The sequence below is a fragment of the Thermobia domestica genome, unplaced genomic scaffold (genome assembly GCF_964235325.1).
Source record: "Thermobia domestica unplaced genomic scaffold, izTheDome1.hap1.1 HAP1_SCAFFOLD_710, whole genome shotgun sequence".
Classification (NCBI taxonomy): domain Eukaryota; kingdom Metazoa; phylum Arthropoda; class Insecta; order Zygentoma; family Lepismatidae; genus Thermobia; species Thermobia domestica.
Genome location: NW_027656420.1, coordinates 42,152 through 63,622, shown reverse-complemented (window position 1 = coordinate 63,622; position 21,471 = coordinate 42,152). Strand labels below are relative to the sequence as shown.

At 32.2% G+C, this 21,471-nt stretch overlaps 1 protein-coding gene across 1 annotated transcript in view; it reads left to right on the top strand.

Moving 5' to 3' along the window:
- LOC145677229 (5-oxoprolinase) overlaps positions 1-21,471 on the top strand; it is a gene marked incomplete at its 5' end in the record, with an annotated part of 77,279 nt that overhangs the window by 25,194 nt on the left and 30,614 nt on the right. The window contains 3 exon segments of the mRNA XM_081747819.1: positions 13,485-13,623; positions 16,833-17,110; positions 19,163-19,310. Coding sequence (XP_081603945.1) covers positions 13,485-13,623; positions 16,833-17,110; positions 19,163-19,310 — 565 coding nt within the window.

The following is a 21,471-nucleotide window of genomic DNA, read 5'->3' as shown; positions in this document are numbered from 1 at the left end:
TACGAATCCGAGCTTCCTGTAGGCTTCATTAGTTATTTTATATACATGTTGGTTGAATGTTAACCTATGATCAAATATTACTCCCAAATCTTTCACTAAGTTTGTTTTGTTTAAATTTGCCCCACTAATGAAATACGAATATTCGCAAGAAAACTCTTTCCTACTGAACGTCACAGACACACATTTATCTACATTCTTCTGAAGTTTGTTTACTTTGCACCAATTCATTACATTATTTAGATCTTGTTGTAATAAATAACAGTCTTCTTGTGTTTTGATTTTTGCATATATTTTGAGATCGTCTGCGAACAATAGTTTTTTCTGAATTTGTAATACAACGCGGGAGATCATTGATAAAAAGCAAAAAAGAAGAGGCCCTAAGTTTGATCCCTGCGGAACTTCTGAAATCATGTCTATTTCTTTAGAAAGAAATTCCTTATAGAGAACGGACTGTTTACGGTTATGCAAATAAGAGGAAAAGAAACTGACCATAGCAGGACTAAAGTTAAATAAAGCTAATTTATGTAGTAAAACATCGTGTTGTACAGTGTCAAAAGCCTTACTGAAATCAGTGTATATAACATCTACTTGACCATTGTTGTCCAAAGAAGAAGCTATAAAGTATGCAATAATACCTAAATTTGTAACTGTCGATCTACTTTGTAAGAATCCATGTTGATATCCCGAGATTGCAGGACGCACGTGATTTAGTATTCGAACATTTAGGACACTTTCAAATATCTTAGCAAACATGGGTAATATTGCAACAGGACGAAAGTTGTCAATATTGTTTTTCTTTCCCGATTTAGGAAATGGGCAAACTATTGAGTGCTTCCATTTGTTAGTAAAAACATTAGTTTTTATTGCAAAATTAAATATTATGCTTAAAGGGTATTTAAAAAAATCAATACATGCTTTAACAATATATGGAGGAATGTTGTCATTTCCCATTGATTTATTAGGTTTTAATTTTTGATTGCCCTTTCAATTTCTTTTATGGTTATCTCCGATATAAAAAAAAGAGCCTAACATAGTGTTATTTTCAATATTATCACCAAATGAATGACTACTACCGGTATCATCAGTTGACGACGCTAGTCGATATACAAACTGAAAATGGTGTGCGAAAGCATTTTCAACCTCATCATTTTTACTCAGGCTACGTACCTGGTACAACAATGGTCCAGAAGAGAGATGTCGCGTTTTATTCTTAATATAGTTCCAAAATTGTTTTGGATCTTCCTGTATGTTAATTTCCGTTTCTAAAATAAATAATTTATACTCCCTTGCTATTTCCTGTTTCACTTCCTTCCGCAATTTACAAAATTCATTGTAATGGTATTGACAATTTCCCTTTCCCCTCAGCCAAAAAGCACGGTGGTACGATTTATTTTTTCTATTATACTACTTGTAAACCAACATGGAAAATTTTTTGTGGATCTTTTCTTCAAGGGAATATTTCTGTGAAAAGTGTCATAAATTATTTCGTAAAATTGATCACCATTCTATTTACATCCCTGTAAGTTCCCAGGTTTAGCCAGTTAATTTCATGTAGATCATTGTAAAGTTGCAAAAAATTTCCCTTTCGAAAGTTGAAACCTAAAATATTTTTATAGTATTTCGATTTTATTGACCGTTTACACAATATATTTATGAGAAGACACGGATGGTGCATGTCCTCTGTTACGAGAGGATGCGGCTCTCTTTCTACAGTAACATTCTCAAGATTAGAGAGTACGAGGTCCAACGTACTTCCTAAGCTGTTGCACACATTATTAAGAGGTGTTAGGTCATAATACAATAGAAAATTATATAAATGTTGATATTTGCTTGTCAAGTTAAGAAAAGAAAATTGCGTTCCATTAATTTGAGAATAGTTCATATCCCCCACTATGAGAATAGTGCTGCCTACTTCACAATTGCCTTCAATAAATTGAAAGAAGTAATCATATTGAGACATACTGGAGTCCGGTTCAATATACACAACGCAAATGTAAACAGCCTTTGAATTAATTTTTACTTTCGCAAGAATACCATCCATGTTCAGATCGGTATAGATAACCTGAATCACTTCAATGTTCTTAAATGCCAGTAGCACGCCTCCCCCACATGTTTTATTGCATGCACTATCTCTATCTTCCCAATAAACCGAATACCGAATATCAGAAAACTCATATGTAGGCATCTGAACCCGTGAGGTCAGGGGAATGGGAAAAATATGGAAAATCCGTTCTACAGGAAATCAAGCGATGTCCAAACTCTCGTGGGCAGAAGGACAAATGATTCACTTTGTAGTGTGGGCAGTAGCTCCGTCTTATTGTTTCCATTGTTGTTGTAACGACAGGTTATTAGTGCTTCAAAAACTGCTCAATCATGCAAGAATGGCAATAATGAACTGTCGATTGAAGAGCGATTAAGGTGCACATGGCTTTCATTTGTTGCTGATGGACACATGGCACTGAACCATTTGTTGCTGATGAAATCATCTTCATATGTCATAGCTCCAGTGCAATACAGAATAGACGTGCGCGCTCATGTCCTGCAGTGAGATGGTGCCCTACACCGTATGAGCAGGAATAGTGCTTGAAAATAAACACCTTCTCCTGTTGTGAGTGACAATCTTCGCGCCAACAGCAAGTTTGCTAGTCTACACACAATTAAAGTACACATGTGGCGCTCACAGCTCATTCCACGTTGCATCTGCGGGCAATACATACGCGAATTTCAGTACTGTTTGTTTTGCCGCATACCGTGCAAAAAGATGGGCACTTAGAAATTTCATTTTAGCATGTGAAGATCTTACAACGCACAAATCTGTTGAAACATTGAATATGATTTTCTATTGTTATTAAAATACTTTGCGATGATGTAAGGATTAATCCTTCCGTTAATAATTTTATATAAAAATGAGAAAAATTGCACGAAGTTACAAGTTTCAATTCTCTTAAGCCTCATGAGTAGCAGTAATTATAAAGGAAGTTTGTATTATTGTAATTACTACGTACTTATGGTTTCCGTATTTCTAGAGTGAAAGAACAAAACGGAACATTTACGAAAATTTATAGTACATTCATAATTATGCACTTGCTTCTTGCTGAAAGATCAAAGTTAATTAAATAATAGTTCAACACTCAGCAAAAAGTCAGTAACAGAAGTGGATTATTCTCAACAGTTGAGTATCGATGATTAATAAAGCTTTTCTTCTTCTTCTTCTTCTTCTTCTTCTTCTTCTTCTTCTTCTTATTATTATTATTATTATTATTATTATTATTATTATTATTATTATTATTATTATTATTATTATTATTATTATTATTATTATTATTATTATATCGCACGAATGATACACAAATGTTTGGGAAGGAAATCAGGACATTAGAATTTCCGAAATATTCGTAATAGGACAGATGATGTAAATCCGGGACTGTTTCGGCAAAACCAGGATATCTAAGAGCTTTATACATACCAGAAAGTAGTGTCAATATAAGTACACAAACACACAGAACACACTAAAATAGACTGTTCTCACTGGAAAGGAACAGTCTCAGTAGAGACAATGGGTTTCAACTCAGCTCTATCTTGTCGGCCCTTTTCAGGAACAAAAAAAGATTCAACAAAGGCACTTCTCGTATTCACAATAACAGCCAATCACAAGTCCCCATTCATAGCTCTGCCCCTAAGTAATCATCATATATGCATGCCCATATCTCCGGTCTCTTCATTACAACCCCGGAGGATGAATGCAATGTCTGCATTCCAAACATCGAATGTCAATACATTCACCTGACTGATAGCCTCAGTACAGTTACTAAAATCACGTCGCCAGAAAAAAAATAAATTTTTTCTACACACTAAAAGTGAAACAAAATCTTACCTTGTATCTTGAATGCTGTTCCTATTCATTATTCCATTTTTACTATGTTTCAGTCTCATCATTGTGACCATGATCCCGATGCAAATACGATGTAAGTAGAAACTTTGGCTTTAATTCTATTAATATACTATTCCTTGTTCTGTGATACAGCTCTAAGTACTTCATGACAAGAACCATAGTATATCAATGGAATTAAAGTAATAGTTTCTGCTTACATCGTGTTTGCACAGGATCATAGTCACAGCGATGACTGAAATATGGCAAATATAGAATACTAAATAGCGACAACGTTCAGAGTGCAAGGTAAGATTTTGTTTCTCGAAAATGTACCCTAGAGAATATATCAGTAACTATACACTATAAGTACTTTCGCTAAGTGATTCGTCAGATAGGGGAGGGGGGGGGGGAAGAAGTAAGGAGAAAAAAGAACAAAAGAGTAGCTGTAAAGCCCCCAGGTGAGTGGCATGTTGGGAAATAAAACCAAAAGAAACGAAAATTTTAAATTATATAGGTAAAAAAAGATGGAAAAAATTAAAAAAACAACATTAAAAATAAGAAAATAATACATTAAAAAATAAATAATAATTTAAAAAATAACTCTTTTGTCTTCGCGAATTCTATTGAAGAATTTGAAGTTTAAAATATATAAAACGATAATTATACTTGTGCTGTATGATTGTGAAACATGGTAACTTACTTTGAGCGGAGAATGCAGACTGAAAGTGTTTGAAAATAAAATTCTAGACAAACATTCGGATCGAAGAGGGACACGAATAGGGAATGGCGGAAACTTCGTAACAAGGAACTACACAATTTATACCGTTTGCTAACAGTTTTAGGGTTAATTCTAGGAGGCGCAGGTGAGCAGGCCATGTAGCCAGAATGGAAGAAAGTTGGATCACTTTCAAAATTTTAATTGGAAATCCAATCGGATAAAAGAACATTAGGAATACCTAGGTGCAAATAGGAGAACAATATTAAGATAAATCTCGAAGAAATAGGAATACAAAGTAGAAACTGGATTTAGTTGATTAAGGACAGAAATCAATGGAGAACTTTGGTAAATGGGGCATTGAACCTTCAAGGTCCATGGACCATAGAGTTAGGTTGTTGGATTAAAAATCCTAGCTTCTATTTCCTACAGAAATTAATGCATTTGCTTATCCTTTATTCATTACCTCACCTAACAGTAAAAATATTTTCCCAACCGTTTAGAAGTCGTTTATCGAAGGTGCGCCAACCTCCGCACAGTTGCTTTAAGAACTTGTCCTTTGAAAGATCACGTACCTTCACCGAAAAACCAAAAATTTTCTCTCAGAATACGAATGTGATAATAACTCACTATACAAACATACATATTATTATTATTATTATTATTATTATTATTATTATTATTATTATTATTATTATTATTATTATTATTTTTTTTTTTTTTATTTTTATTTTTATTTTTATTATTATTATTATTATTATTATTATTATTATTATTATTATTATTATTATTATTATTATTATTTCAGTATGCTACTTTATTGAGGCATGGGTTTTGACAGTGAATGAAGTTAGAATCACTAGGTTTTAGGAAATGTAATGACATGGAAACAAAAATTGAATGTGGAAGACAATTTGTTCGCCTTTGCGTTTTATGGGTATAAATGGTATTTAAAAATTAAAAAATAAATAAATAAATAAATAAAATAAAAAAAAATCATACTCAGGTACTATAATACAACAGTATAATAATAAATTCGCAACTGTTAATGAGGCAAATGAGAGTAACAAAGCAGATGACTAATTGCACTTGTGTTAATTTTAACGTGTGAGTTTTAAATATACTTCTTTCATGCATTATAAACATTCTTCATTTGCTGCAAATATTAAACGAGTTCAATAAACATATACAAGACAAATCCAGTTTGGGAGACCGGACTCCCCTTTGACCCCTATAGTTACACCCCTGATTCTGCGTATATTAGCGATATTAACTCCTTTTCCGATTTGCGAGGTTCCTCGTGGCTAAGCGGATAGTGTACGCATCCCTGGCGTGGGAGATCCGGATTCGATTTCCGGCTGGAGCTCTTGTGGTTCGGATCCCTCATTAAGCTGTAGATCCATGTCTCACATCGCTTTGCTGCTAAACTGAATACAAATCCAAATCTTTCAATTCGCATTAACAATCTCCGATACTCTTGTAGCTCTCAATTTCCCATATACCTGTCCCAGAACACACACAGCTCATCACAACAGTATCTTTAATTACATTCTCCGTAAAATACTTCGCTCAGATTCTTTTATGTCTCTCAGGAAGACATAGAAACACATATTATCATCCCGACCGTATCCCTAGTCTTTATTGCTTGTCATACTCTACATACTATATTTGTTATACATATTTGTCTCTTTTTTTTTATTTACGGTTATTTTTCTACTTATTTCTCATTCTATCTTATCTCCAATTCTTTAGATTTTACAGTGAAACTTCTCACTAACGGACACCGGTAGGATATGATTATTTGTCAGTACATGCGAGATGTCCGATACAGAGATTACACAAATTTAGATTACTCACAGATCATATGCTAATTGTATTCAGTAAATATATTAGCTTTAAATATAAATACAGGCTAATATCGAAATACTGAACTCAATGTTCGAATTACTGGGGAAATGAGACACATATTCCCTTCTGTAAAGAAAGTAAAAATACTGATGTTGGATGTGTTTATATGAGCGTGTAACTGCAAAATATAATGTTTATGTGATAATTTTCTTCTCAAACAATTTAAGTGAAAAACTCCATTAATTTTCTTATTGACTGTAATAAAAGTAAAGGTAACCCAAATAACCATGCAACATTATTATTAAATACTAAAAATGTAGACAGAACTAATTCTTCACGGCGATTTACGAATTTCTTGGGAGAAAGTCTGCAATAGTTACCTCCATGTAATCCCGCTTATGCAAGTTTCTGATCGGAACTTGCTTGTAACTGCTGGATCAGTTGAAAGGACCATTTAAAGGTTTATTTTCAAATTGAAAAAAAAAAAAAAAAAAAAAAAAAAACTGTTAAACACATGAGCGGAGAATAATTACTGTCTGTTATAAAGAGGTTTCTTAATCTTTTGCTAAAAAAAAAACTGTCCTTGTCCGTATCTAAGAGTATCCATGAAAGGATTTTCTTCACAAAAATGTTCGTCCGTATTATGGAGGTGTCCGCTATTAAGATGTTCCACTAAGGAAGGTTTCACTGTATTTGTATTTTAGTATCTTACATTTATTATTTGTTTCTTAATTTATAATTTGCAATCTTTCTTCCTTGTATAAATCTTATTATTCTCTCCTCTTGCACTCTCACCGAACCACCTGTCTCATTTGTTTTATCTTCCTCGAATTAATTTCATCTAGTTTCAGTCTGGTAACACTATCATGTGAATATGTATCTCTGTATTCCAACATGGTGGCTATGTACGTACTTTACAACGTTTTCTGTGTTCTGTAACGATTTTTTTCTCTCACCTTTTCCCCTCACTATCTGTTGAACTATTTTCAGCGAAAATGCTTATAGTATACTTTTTTATTTGTGTAATGTCGTGACTATTTTCTTATTTTCTGGTAAGTAATTATATATATATATTATTATATATACAGGATATTTCTAAACAACACCAATAACGTTTGAAAAATGATTTCTGATGTGAAGATAAGACAAAAAGTGAAAGTGAAGATAAAGGAAAATAAATGAACCTAGATGTAGAAATGCTTCTTTTCAGTGCTATGACCAGCCGAAAATTTGTCGGGAAAATGTAAGAACAACTATAACTCGAGAATTAAATGTTGGATCGAAGTAGGTAAAAAGAAATGTCCATTATTTTTAATCGAAGATTCCATTAATGCATAGGCTCAGTGGTAGAGCATTGACCTCTGGTGCTTGTGGTCCCGGGTTCGATCCCAGCCCCCGCCAATGAACTTTGTGGTGGGCAAACACCGTGTGCTTGGGTTTTCTCGGGGTTCTTACGTTTCCTTCCACTTTCTTCATTCCACCATTTCATTCATTATTCATCATCACCGTCTCCTTTAGCCTAACCGGTATAACCGTGGGACGTAAAAAACTCAAAGATTTTTCCATTAATGCGTAATTTGATACGGTGCATGGCTAGTGCAAGGGAAACCCTCAATAAAAATGGGTAATTCATGTGGTATTTTATCAAAAGTTGAGTGAGAAAAATAAACCACAACCAAATGTCATACACTACTTTAGCGAGTAAAACTCATAGTACATTGTTCAAGCTAAAAAAATATGTTAAAATTCGAAAGAAGGAGAGAAACATATGTTTGATAGATCTACTTTACTTTAGTACAGAGGAAGAAGTGTCATTCTGGTGGACACATCTTTCATGTCTATGACTTATCGTTTACAAGAAATATTGAAATATTAAGAATGTCTTGTACTATACAAAAATCCACCTCTTTTCCTAATTTTGCTGTTCTCACATGCTTTATTATAGGATTTATTTCTGGTGTGTTCACTTACTACTAGAGACCTACATAAATCACGTTATCCGTGATAGAACTAATATTGTTTAAGACTCATAAATTGAAGCTGTGTGATGTTTTTATGAACTATTCAAGTAATTTGCATTTTCTTACAACTAAAGTAAAACAGTACTTCTCAGCATTTTGAACTCTACGACCCTCTTATTACTGGGTCCATATAACCTCTCCTTTCTTTCAAGCAATAAAAAATGTATTAAAAACCGCCTTGATGGCTACCCATCGACAATCTGTCCGCAATTCCGGAAAAGTTACAACTCACCAGTTGAAAAAAAAAAAAAAAAAAACTAACCTAGAAGAACATATTTACGGTTCCCGAACGAAGAAAACTACGAATTCCATATTTAGAGCGTTAGTGTATTTTACATATCGGCTTATCACACAATATTTACTCAATCGGTACATTTATCAGAATCATATTTCTTTCTTCCAAATGAAGGCACCATGGCTCATTGATAAAGTGCTTATAGGGCTTATAAATCTGATGCGATAGGTCTTTGGTTTGATCCCAAGATCATGAAAGTTCGTAGTGGACAGTATCGTATCTGTGAGTTTCCTCAGAGTTTTCCCCCGTTCTTCCCTACGACGAATTCTTTCGTAATGATTAGCTTTCATTAATCATCCGGCTGCATTTGCCTAAGAGACATTAAAGACTTTGTTTCATTTCATTTCTTCTGCCAAAAGTTATTCTGTACTCAAAGTAGATCAATGAAATGTGTGTATCTCTCCTTCTTTCAAATTTTAACAATATTGTTTCAACTTGAACAATGTATTGCGATTTTTATTTTTTGAAATATTGTACTTGGTTGTTATTTCCCTCATTCAACTTTTGACAAAATATCCTAGGAATTATCCAGTTTGTTTCGGAATAACAATTGCGCCAGCTGCACTTCACATTCAAGTGTGCATTAATAAAATCTACCACTAAAAATAATGGACATTCCGTTTTAGCCACCTTAAATCTGATATTTTATTCTCGAAAATATCAGTTATGTGGCTGCTTTCCTATTTTTCCTACAAATTTCTGGCTGGCACAGTGGGCACATTTCTATACCCACGTTGGTCTATACCTTTTGTCTTATGTTGGTGCCAGGAATCACTGTTGTTTGGAGAACCCTGTGCATATTACTCTCCTTGTGAAAATTAATCCAAAAACGGAAATCATTCCTAAATAAAGAGAAAACTAGTACAGTGACAAAATTGAAGTTTAGTGCATTGGGTTTCTCCCGTTCAGACCATTCAGGCAACCTACCTAAAGAACACCTTCACACAGCCCAACATCCTGGGTTTTAGGTATTACCCTTGGACTAAATCAGTAAAAAAAAACAGGAGTTGTCATTCACTTGGAGTAGGTCCTCGTCGTGTGATGAAGTCTTTAGGAGTCAACCCAACACACTATTGCCAAGATTTTTGAGACTACAACCGTTCGATGCCTTAGTGACCAGTTAGATAGCAACAAGAATAAGAGATGCTTATTATAATCTATCGATACTACTCTCGTAAATTCCGTGCAAACCTTTAAGGAAGTCTATGTCTACAGAATCTTGCAAATGGAAAAACACTGCTTCCTTCTGTTACTTTTATTGGAATAATAAAATAACATACCTGAACAATAGTACAATAGCGTTAATAATTGTGAAAATAACATATCTGAACAATAGTACAATAGCGTTAATTGTGATTGTTCTTCCTCGTATTATACACACGTGTTTTTGCCCCAATATTTGCCAAATCATAACATCGCGAACGGATGTACCGGAAACGAAGTTATTACATCAATTTTCCGAATAGTCCATCACTTAGCAATTCGTATACCACATGGAATTTTCACTGCACACCATCAAACACTGCGTCTTCATAGAAACAAAGTCCTACACTTACCGTCTTCTTTCAACAAATTTTGGTGTCGTTCTACATGTTTTGATTAATATACATTTTTTTTTTTTTTTTCACTGAATTGTCCATAATGCATTTTGTAAAACTATTTGGTGACATCAATTTACATGACGAATAAAGCTTCCACTTTCGGACTAACAACAACACATGTCCGTCTCTTAAAACAACTGATGACGCATTCACTGCGTGAGTCCGCCAAAAGGCTTGGCTACCCACACTTTTGGATTGATAAGACATGGGCGTGTTTGGGTAAACGCTGCAACAACTTAATGATTAAACGTCAAATTTTCTCTAATCACCTATTTTTATTAATTAGAAACAATACTTTGGCAATTGTCGTTAACTTCAACATAGTTTTAACTAAAAGAAGCACTGGGTACAAGGACAGTATTACTAAGCGATGTCAATTTTCAAACTTCGTTGTATCACGTCTTGCTTTTATTACCACCATACTTACACTTTTACACACACACACACACACTTTCTCTCTCTCTCTTTGGAGAGCCTTGAGCTTCCTTTCTTTTTCTTCATCCTCTTTCTTGTTCGATTTTATGCCACTAGATGGTAGAATTATAGGGACAAAACACTACTTAAAAACAACACTTCCAAGGAAATCATAGAAGTTCAGTAAAGGTCGCAGAATTTTCACTCCAGTAAACGGAATAAATTTTTACTTAAAATTGGAGTAGTTACATAACCTATGACTTTCAACACCATTTATATGCGTTGTGATGAGTATTTCACCAATTGATTCCACTAACTACATTTTTCGATTGTTCTTGGATGTCGTCCATTTTTCTGAGTGTATTCTTAGAAATAATTCTCAATGGAATCAAGAAACTGCAAATTTTCATGTCAACACAGTTTTCAAAATCTTTATTACCAATGTCGCCAAAACATTTGACGATCATTGATACATTGCAAGACAATAGTTTGTAGTTGAAAAACTCGGTTTTAGGCGTTCTATTTTTTCTTTTTAATTTTTTTTTCAGGAACTAAGTATTATTCCGCTAAATTTATATAATTTTCGCTGTATATCGTCGTTGTTATTGGCACTAATAAGCCTGTATCAAAATATGAGAAACAATACTTGTTTTACAGATATTTGATAAACTGTCTGATGAACGGTTAAAAGCATTCACTGTCAGATCTGTAAACAAACTTGTATCCTATACCTTGTACGTAAGTTTTATTCGAGAATACATCATCTTCGAATCTTCTACTGTCTATCCTTCGTACTTTTATGCGTAAGATCTCTCTTTTCAAGACAGCAGTCAGGAGTTTTTTCAATAAGTTTTTTTTTTTTTTTTTTAAGTGTATATAATTTTTCCAGGAACAGCAAGTTCCTTTCGTGTGTAGCTCCGTATCATCACTGGACTTATTTTACTATTTATAATTAATTATCAGTGCATCTTTTCTCCCTTTCTCTCTCTCTTATTGATTGATTGATGTATTATTTGATTGATTGAACATTTCGACAAGCTACCATAACAATGATCAAGTTTTCTTATGTAATTTTATACTATTCACAGACCTTAACGATAGACCAGACTCTTCAGTATATTGAAACAGCATAATAAAGTGGCTATGGATTTCTAAAGAATTACCCATTATTTTAACATGACTACACTTACCTCACAAAAAATAAAATTAAAATAATAAATATCAGAAAAGCTCCATCAGAATAACTAAAATACTGATGCTGATGTTACCAATAATGCTCATTTTGACGTCAGAAACATTTTTATGGCTGCGTATATTGTTACCAAGCATCACTGAAATAAGTAGCCCGTCTCACTATCGAAGGAGCGAATTGTATATTGAATTGTATATCATTCACAGAACCGTTGATACTTTACCAACTCTCTTTGCCATGGTCATGATAACAATACCTTTATTGTCATGGTAACGATAGCAACAATACATTTAAAAATTACAACACAGTCAGAATTAGCAACAATGGAAAGAGTCAGAAATTCTTATATATCGACTTCACATATTAATAGGAATGCTAATCAGAGGTGATCCTACAGAATCATTGATAACTGACCAACTCTTGTTGCTATGGTAACGATACCAATAACAATATATTTAAAACACCACAACATAATCAACGTTACCAACAATAGAAATTGCCAGAAATTCCTTTCCATATAATACTAGAGTACCATGTACATAATGATAGGATACTTAGCAGTGAGTCTACCACATTTCTGCCACCCTGAATCTCGTATCACAGCTAGACATGAATGTAAAACAGTAGAAGCTTATTTTTAATTCGCTCTTTAATTAAAAACACATTTTATTCAAACTATTTTGCACAAGGTATCTTTATAATTTCTTTTTCAAAGGCATTTTCTTACTACAATCATATACATCTATCCTTCTCCAACATCCTCATACGTAATCCTTTTCTGATGTACTATTCTCAAAAATGACCCAAACTTGGGCTTATTCCATGACATTGCAATGAAAACTTTATTATTTGAGATTTCAGGTCAACATCGTCACACTTGACTACGCATTAGGCTGTTTTACAACATTAAACCGTTCTGCCTTTGACAATATCTGGAGTACCGTTTTGTCTTTGTTCACAAACTTTCAAAGAGTGACGTTTAACATAACGTTGAGAAGCAAGAAAAAATTAGACAACTATAAATAACGATAATTTTCTTCCGTAGATTTCGAAACTGGAGCATGTAAATATGCTCCGAGGATCCTGAAGAATGAAATTAACTCCAGTGCTCTAAACAATATGGAATTAATTATAATGTACCGAAGTAAATCAAATGAGCTATGGAAGTTGCGAAGGATGTAAGTTATGTTTTAGGGCTCTGAAGATGGGTTACATTTGTTAGTTTTGGAGGTCTGGAACAAGTTATGTTTCGAGATTTGGAATATGGTAGCGGGCATTACCTAATCTGAAACATAACTTAAAAAATGAATGCTGTTATTATGAACAAAGCTCTTTATTATTAATTACTTAATAAATAAAAAGTTTTTTTTTTTTTAAAAAAAAAAAAGACAGTCACTTATTTTGGCTCGGAACAGTTACTCTGCCACAATATTTAAGTTAACTCTGTGTGATTTTGTGATTGGACCTCAACTTGTTTTTATAATATTTATTTATGTGTTAATACATGAATAAACTTACTTATTTTAGGTACAACACTGAGTTCGGATTTACTTTACCAGACCGCAATGTGATAGTGGATGATATCAGAGTACGAGGTGTTGGGAAAACACATATAACAATTGATAGTGCAATTGAAGAAGCAAGAGAACCGCCTCCAGTTGATACGGTATGATATTAGCAGACTTTTCTGAACAAATATAAACATGTGACAGATAGTTTCTGGTGTGTTATTCATGTTTTATTGATTTTAAATTAATTCTACTAACGCCTCGGAACATAAAACGCTATAGTTAACATCAGGAAAATTAATTTGAAATAAAATAGAATACACATGAAGCATCAAAATCATTTCAATATTATTGCTTAAAGCGTTATTTTCCTGATGAGACTGTGCATCATGATACAAAGCTGCCTCCTTATCCTGTTTTGATTTTAAGAGATGAATGATTTTATTTCTTCTATTTGAGTATTTAGTTCTCGAGTTTGATTTTATTTGTTACATGTTTTAAGAAGTTGGTTTCGTTCAGTTGAATAATGATCATTTCTGACAATTTAGTGTGATAAACTATGATGAAGACCTTATTCGCAGAGATGCATCTATTTTCGTCATTTTCATCTCTTATCTACTTGTTTGTATACATTGGCGTCAACATTTATACAGTGGCTTCGGTGCTTATGTGCAATTCTATTAGTAGAAGAAATGACTATTATTTACACTTTTCTTGAGTTCTTACATGAAAAAAAATCATTTGTCAAAATACAAAGATTTATGCTACTTACCTAATGAAAGCTATGGGAAATGAATTTACATATGTTGAAGTGCTGTGAAGACAACTTTGAGTTATCTCTTTAATATCTATTAATTAAATTAACAGAAAGATAAAAATTCAGATAATTCGTCTGACGTAGTGTATTTATGTGTGATACGATAATTGACGATGGCTACCTCGTGGCTATATGGTTAGCATAAGTATCTCTGGCGCCTGAGAGCCAGGTTCGATTCCGGGTGGGAGCTCACGTGATTTGGATCCTGTAGATTCATTTCTTGTATAACGTCATTGTTGAAAGGGACGCGAAACTTATATATATTCATTCGTGGAATTCAATATATGGAATTCTAGGAACAAGAATAAAGAAATCTCGAGCGGACACGATGAAACAAATTACTTGCCAAAACAGTAAATATTATACAACACAAAAGATAGTAAATTATAAGCTTTTTTTTTCTTTTTTTTTTTCTTTTCACAAAACATTTCATCCAATTGGGAAGGCAAGAAGTAGGAGGAAGAGAAATATTAAATGTAACTGTGAAGCGTCTAGTTGGATGTCATATTGGTGTTATTGGTGTCTGTAGCCACGTAATAGTGTGACTAGTTTGAAAATGAAGATTATAATGAAGGATGGTTTGATTAATGCGAGGTATTAGTCAGTAAGATATCAGGAGCGGGTACAATTAATGAATAGTCATAATTGACATTTACGTAATTATATATATATATAAAAAAAAGAATAGAAGGGAATAAAACAAATAAATTAAATCTATAAATTACATTTAATGCAAAATGAGAGTTATGTAAAGAAAAGCACATAACACTACCTAGGTATAGTAAAAATAATAAAAACATAAATAATAATGAACAATAACAATAAAAATAAAAATAGATTTAAATTGAGTAAGTATACTGAAATGGAATAGTAATATATAGCTAAGACCAGAAGGAGGATCACGTATAGGCTCGCCATTTAAATGTCTTCTATCTTCTCTTAGGTGCGGGGAAGAGTCTGGGAAAAAGATTTTAAGAATATTTACGCTGAAGGTGCGATCAAGTGTACTATTGTAATGGGCTTTGGGTTCAGGAACAGATAGATGGAGTATTCGACCGTTGTATGAGCATATTGTATCTATTACCTTCAGTGTACCAAATACATGTGCAAATAGCACCTTAATTAAAACATGTCAGAATACATTTTCGTCAAAAAGATCGATAGTTAATGTGAATCGAAAGAAAAGTTAGAATTTTTCTGATGTAAAACGGTGGAGAGTGAATGCATTCAAAGACGCAAATGAGATTGGAAGAACCGCAACTATCTGAATAGCGGATTTTGCGTTATCTTTGTGATGGGATGTTGAAAATTTGCACTGATGCTGAATATAAGACAAATTTTACATCTGGTATCTGGTATTTCTTTGGTGGAGTATAGGATGTTTCTAAGAGGCAAATTTTTGAAGGGGTGTGGGTTATATGTCCAGAGAGAGGTTCGGGTACTCTGAAAAGCCTCTACAGTTTCAGGTGGTGGTGAGTAAGAGATGAGCAGAATTTGGTTTTCTGAGGCGAATGAAGGTTAGGATAATATTGATGAGGAAATTCGTAATGAAGGATTTTTTTTTTTTTTCACGATTGAATCATACGCGAATAAGATCGAAAGTAGGTCATCCCCGGTTGAAGAGTGGTGTTAAGAAATTAGGTAACTCAATGAGGTAAAACAGATACAGGTCTTCCAAATGGCCAGCACAAAGGTAGAGAATGTTTGATATGGTGAGGACAGGAATTCTTGAATTCGTGAATTGGAGTTATTGTCTACTGCTGGTAGGTTTGGTGTGCAAATCAGTCTCGAGACGTTCGTTTTCAAGCCTGGTTCTACATCAAGAAAAACAATAGTAAGGTTCGAGAAGAAGTAGGTGAATTTGGGCATTTATTTAGGGACTGTAGAATTACTTCCGTACTATGTAGATCCATATTGGAAAAATATTTTCTATGAGCACGATATTTTTTTTTTTATATTTAAACACATCTAGTTTCTCGACACCTACATATATATGTATGTTTGACTAAGATTAATTGATTCGTATTGGTGTTCAAGCACCTTTTTGTATAGCAATTAACAACGATAACTTTCTGAGAAATATTTTTATTTTAGTATATTTGAAGGGTTATTTTAACTGAGTGTAATCAATCTAATTACTTGCATTGAAAAATTGTAAACAAATCGTATGTAAGAATTATTTTAACCGAATGTAATCAATTTAGTCATGTGCATTGGAAAATTACGAATAAATATTACATTTACTCATGAAGAATATTCAAAAGAAATAAATTCAAATTTCGTGGTTTTAATGCAGTAATTGATTATATATTTACGCACAGTTTTATGCTAATTATAGAACTTAATAAATACGCGTGGAAATAATTTATTCGTAGCAGTCAGATATAGTTATTGCGTATTATTGCGATAATATTATTGAAAATGCACTTCCGATTTTAGTGAACGAATTTTTTCTTCAATGGATGATAGTTGTATTGTTGTACATAAAAATAAATGAATAAACTTGTAGAAAATGCAATAGAGCATTGAAATTTACTCTCTCTCTTGCAGACGACAAAAGTATATTTTGAAGACGGGTATATGGACACAAATGTCTATATTTTGAAGAATCTTAGATATGGCCACAGTATCCCAGGTCCCGCTATAATTATGGATGACCTAAGCACTATACTTGTGGAGCCTAATTGTAACGCAACAATTACAAAAGATGGGGATATCAAAATCGTTATTGGAAGTGGAGAAATTCGGAAAATAGGCACTGAATTAGATTCAATTCAACTAAGTATATTTTCACATAGATTCATGAGCATTGCAGAACAAATGGGAAGGTAATATATTTCTGTAGATAACCTACTATGACAATATTATTAGCATTAGTGTGATGTATACTTAAGTTTAGTATTGTTTCCATAATTAACTCAGAAAAGCACTAATGACACATATGATTAAGAGAGAACTAATCTCAAAGCACGTAGATAAGTATTACATTGATTGCAGAATCAAGTAAAATGGCGCAAATTTACAACAAAATCCAGAATTTATATCATAAAATATTAAGTTTGATTTTATGTGACTTCACCTGGTAATATTTTTCCTCTCTCTCTCTCTCTCTCTTTCTTACTCCCTTTTAAATTCGGCTCAGATCTCATGTCACTTATTCAAATACATCGATGATTCCGGTTTTAAAGAAAGTGAAGTTGAAAGATATGAATGAAGTAACCGCTCGTTCTTTAATGAAATGCTAGAAGACAAAAAATAGTTAAATCTGAGGAATAAGGTTTAATCCTATGAAATAAAACATTCTGAAAAATACTGGCGTTGACGCATAATGAAGGAATTTGGTATTGTATTACATTAGTCATAAGTAAAATTTCATTTCTTTGTTAGAAATTAATGTTTCAACTGATTCTTTCAGTCTTTGGAATAAATTTCTAAATGATTTCAAAATCATATATTTTTTTTTCAAATCAGTGACTAAAATAACATAAATTACCCAAGAAATAAAATACAAACAAATTTAATACAACCCTATTTTAATGGTAATACATGGTTCAGTAAATGATTTTTAAAGAAGCGTGTTTCCATAAATACGAGTTAATGTTATGAATTCTTCTGAACTTTATCCACATTATTTGAATGCAGAATTTTAATCCTTTCAACTGTTTTCAACATTTTTAGTGTGTTTGTTTGCATTATTTACACTAACTTTCAAAACTAAAAACGATAGTCAGTGATAAAACCTTACGAGTTTTTTTTTTTTAAATAATTTTGAACATGTGTCGTCCATATTAAATCTGTACCGGTACATCGAAGCCAATTGTTTGAATATTCTTTACAGCTAAAGCTACAGAATTTCTTTAAGTATTACAAAATTATAGAAGTATTATACAGTAATTAAATTAAGTAATTTTACTGATATTAAAGCATTTATTTTTCTTATCTATGCTTTTCAGTTCATTGGAGTTGTTATTCATGTTTATGGAAAGATAGAATCAAATTTTTTTTGAAGCTTTTAGTTAAAAATAGACACATAAAGAAATTTTATATCGATACTTTCGTAAACAAAACGAAACTTTGAGTATGAATATTTTCTAATTTGTTTGAAAAGTATTAATAAATAAAAAAAGATGTAAATATGAAGAATTAATCAAAAATGAAAGGGAAACAAAGAACAAAATAAATTAGAAGAACTAATTAAGAACTAAATAAACTCGAAAGATACTCACTTTGCTCTCGTATATTCGTGTATAATTAGTGCAGATTGTCATTTTAAAGGTCGAATTTTTGCTAACAGCTGGCATGTTCATAGAGAATGTCGAAATTGCACGTTTTCACTTATGTTTTTTTAATATGTATTAACATTTTACACGAATGGAATATAATTTTTGTATGAACAACTAGGGGAGATAGCAGAAGCAATGATCATTGATTTTTTTTCAATAATAAAAGTTATTTACTTGTGTGAAAAAAAAAAATAATGTCGATATTGAATAGGGCTTGAATATTGTTAACCTAATATTAACTGTACTTCTTTGTTTAAAAACTAGGTTTGACCAGTTAAGAGTAAAATGAAAGAAATAAAACAAACGTAAAAAGAGGGTCGGTCATTTTCAAATAAATTGGATGAGTTTGCCTTTCTAGTTAGGGTGATTTCATTCTGGTTGATACATTGCTGTTTCATTAAAACGGTTCTACAGAATGTGGAAAATAAATTTTATGAAATAGAACAATGTTATTAAAGGCAATAATTATCTCACAAGTGATTATGTTTATGGTTTCATCGCTTATGCAGTTGTATTGCCACATTTTTACGCTAGTCAAATCTTGAAATAATTTCCATGCTTTGTGTTCTGTGTTATATGAAGGTTTCATATTTCCAGGATTTTGCAGAGAACATCTATATCAACTAACATAAAAGAAAGACTTGATTTTTCGTGTGCTCTTTTCGGCCCAGATGGAGGTCTTGTTTCCAACGCTCCTCACATTCCTGTTCACTTAGGAGCTATGCAAGAGACAGTTCAATATCAGGTAAGATCACAATTAGCACTTAGCTTTTTGCAGTAGGTGAGAAAATTTACCATAATAGTATTTGTAGCAATTAGCATTCTGATTATGCATGGCTGGTAACTCACTAATCAGATTATGCTTCACATAATCTCCATAATTCCTCCTTCAGACGTATCAATAGTACGATAAAATTTTGAACATTCGCGATATATTATGATATAATTAACACTTTGACTTAAAATTAACTATTAATTATTTAATTATACAAGATAGCTATTAAAAATTAAACTATACAAGGTAATTATTAAAAATTTTATTAACTTTTTAATTTAAGCATTTTTATCAGTTTTAGTTGTTGAAAACAAGGGCTAATTTGTATGATTTATTATTATTATTATTATTATTATTATTATTATTATTATTATTATTATTATTATTATTATTATTATTATTATTATTATTATTATTATTATTATTATTTAAGGGCAATAAAAGTTATAACAATTTGCTTCTTTGTGTATGGTCTAAACTCAAGTAAAAAGTAAGTCCTTCGCGAGTAAAATATATTTTTGCTGTTCCTCCCAAACAGTAAGTTCATATTTGCGTTATTATCTTCATCGTGTAGTACATAGATTTCTGTAGATAAAGGTTTTTATTTTTAATATTAATATTAATCAATGGGTTTTTAATAAATTTTAATTTTAATAGTTACTCTTTTCTGACAGAAGGTTTAATCGTAGTTATTTCTTTATTTATAACGTTTATTTGTCCTCGTTAATCAAGATTTGAAAAGATTAGCTCGACTTTGTGATTAAAACTGTCATCTTTGTTGAGTGATTCTTATAGATATTCATAATAATATAGCGTTTAGGTACCTTATCTACTTAAAAAAATTGTTACTTACCAACAAATCTTCCCATGGGGAAACTAGGCACTCTCCACACGTTTCGGAACAACAACGTAAGTTCTGTCTTCAGTGGCAAGATAACAAGGATAAAAACAGATGAGAGAAAAAAAAGGTGTAGAAAAAGGAATACATACCACAGAATGAATAAATATAACGTAAAAGATGCTAAAATACCACGAGGAGAGCACACAATGTGAAAGAATGAGCTGAGATGAAGAAAGCACGATGTCTATGTTACGTCACTATTACTAGATTCAAAATATACATCAAGGGTAGGTAACGAGATTCTATGAAAGTTGCCAAAATCCAGATTTAAATCTGGTTTATATTTGTAAAGAAAGAATGATTCTTTAATCTCCCTTTGTTTCTTTGTTTTTGCTAAACCTATCACATTTACCTGCTTTATATTGTGTGTATATTGTTTTAAATAAAGCACCAATCCCGACATGCCCTTTCGTGACTTTTTTTTGATTATCTAATATGTTCTTTAATTCGGGTGATAATATTGCGTTTCGTTTGACCTATATATGTGGAATCACATTCGCATTGAACACTATAAATACCTGACTTATTTAGTGGATCAACAAAATAACTTTAAGTCCGGTAAGATGCTTTTCTAAACTTTTCGGAGGGATTCTGGAAGCATATATATTATGCTTTGCAAGAATACGTTGAATTTTTGTCGATAATGTGATACGTTCAGCAAAAACAAACAAACAACGGGAGATTACAGAATTAGTCTTTATTCACAAATATAAACCGCCTTTAAATCTGGATTTTGGCAACATTGATAGAATCTGTTTACCTACCCTTGATGTACTGTATATTTTGTATAGGTTGTATCTGGCAATGGTGACGTAGCATAGACATTGCACTTCCTTTAACTCAACTCATTCTTTCGCACTGTGCTCTTCTCTTGGTATTTTAGCATCCTCACAGGAGGATTTGTTGATAAGTAACCAATTTTTTGTTAATTTGAATCATTCTCTCATGTGTCTAAATAATAATACCTTATCTATTCTTCGTTAGGAAACAAGTAAAATTAAATATACTAAGACAGGATTAAAATATATAAGGAAAATCGATGAAAAAATTTGTAAAGTATTGCTGAAACCTGTGTCTTTTCTATGAATGACTGAAATATCTTCGTGTTCAAACATACTTACCACAATCAAATTATTGCTGAAAAGAGTGACTTGCTTGGAACTTAATTAAATGTTTTTCTTATTAAGGAGATATCCTTATTAAGTACGTACATAATTTTGGAAATATCCA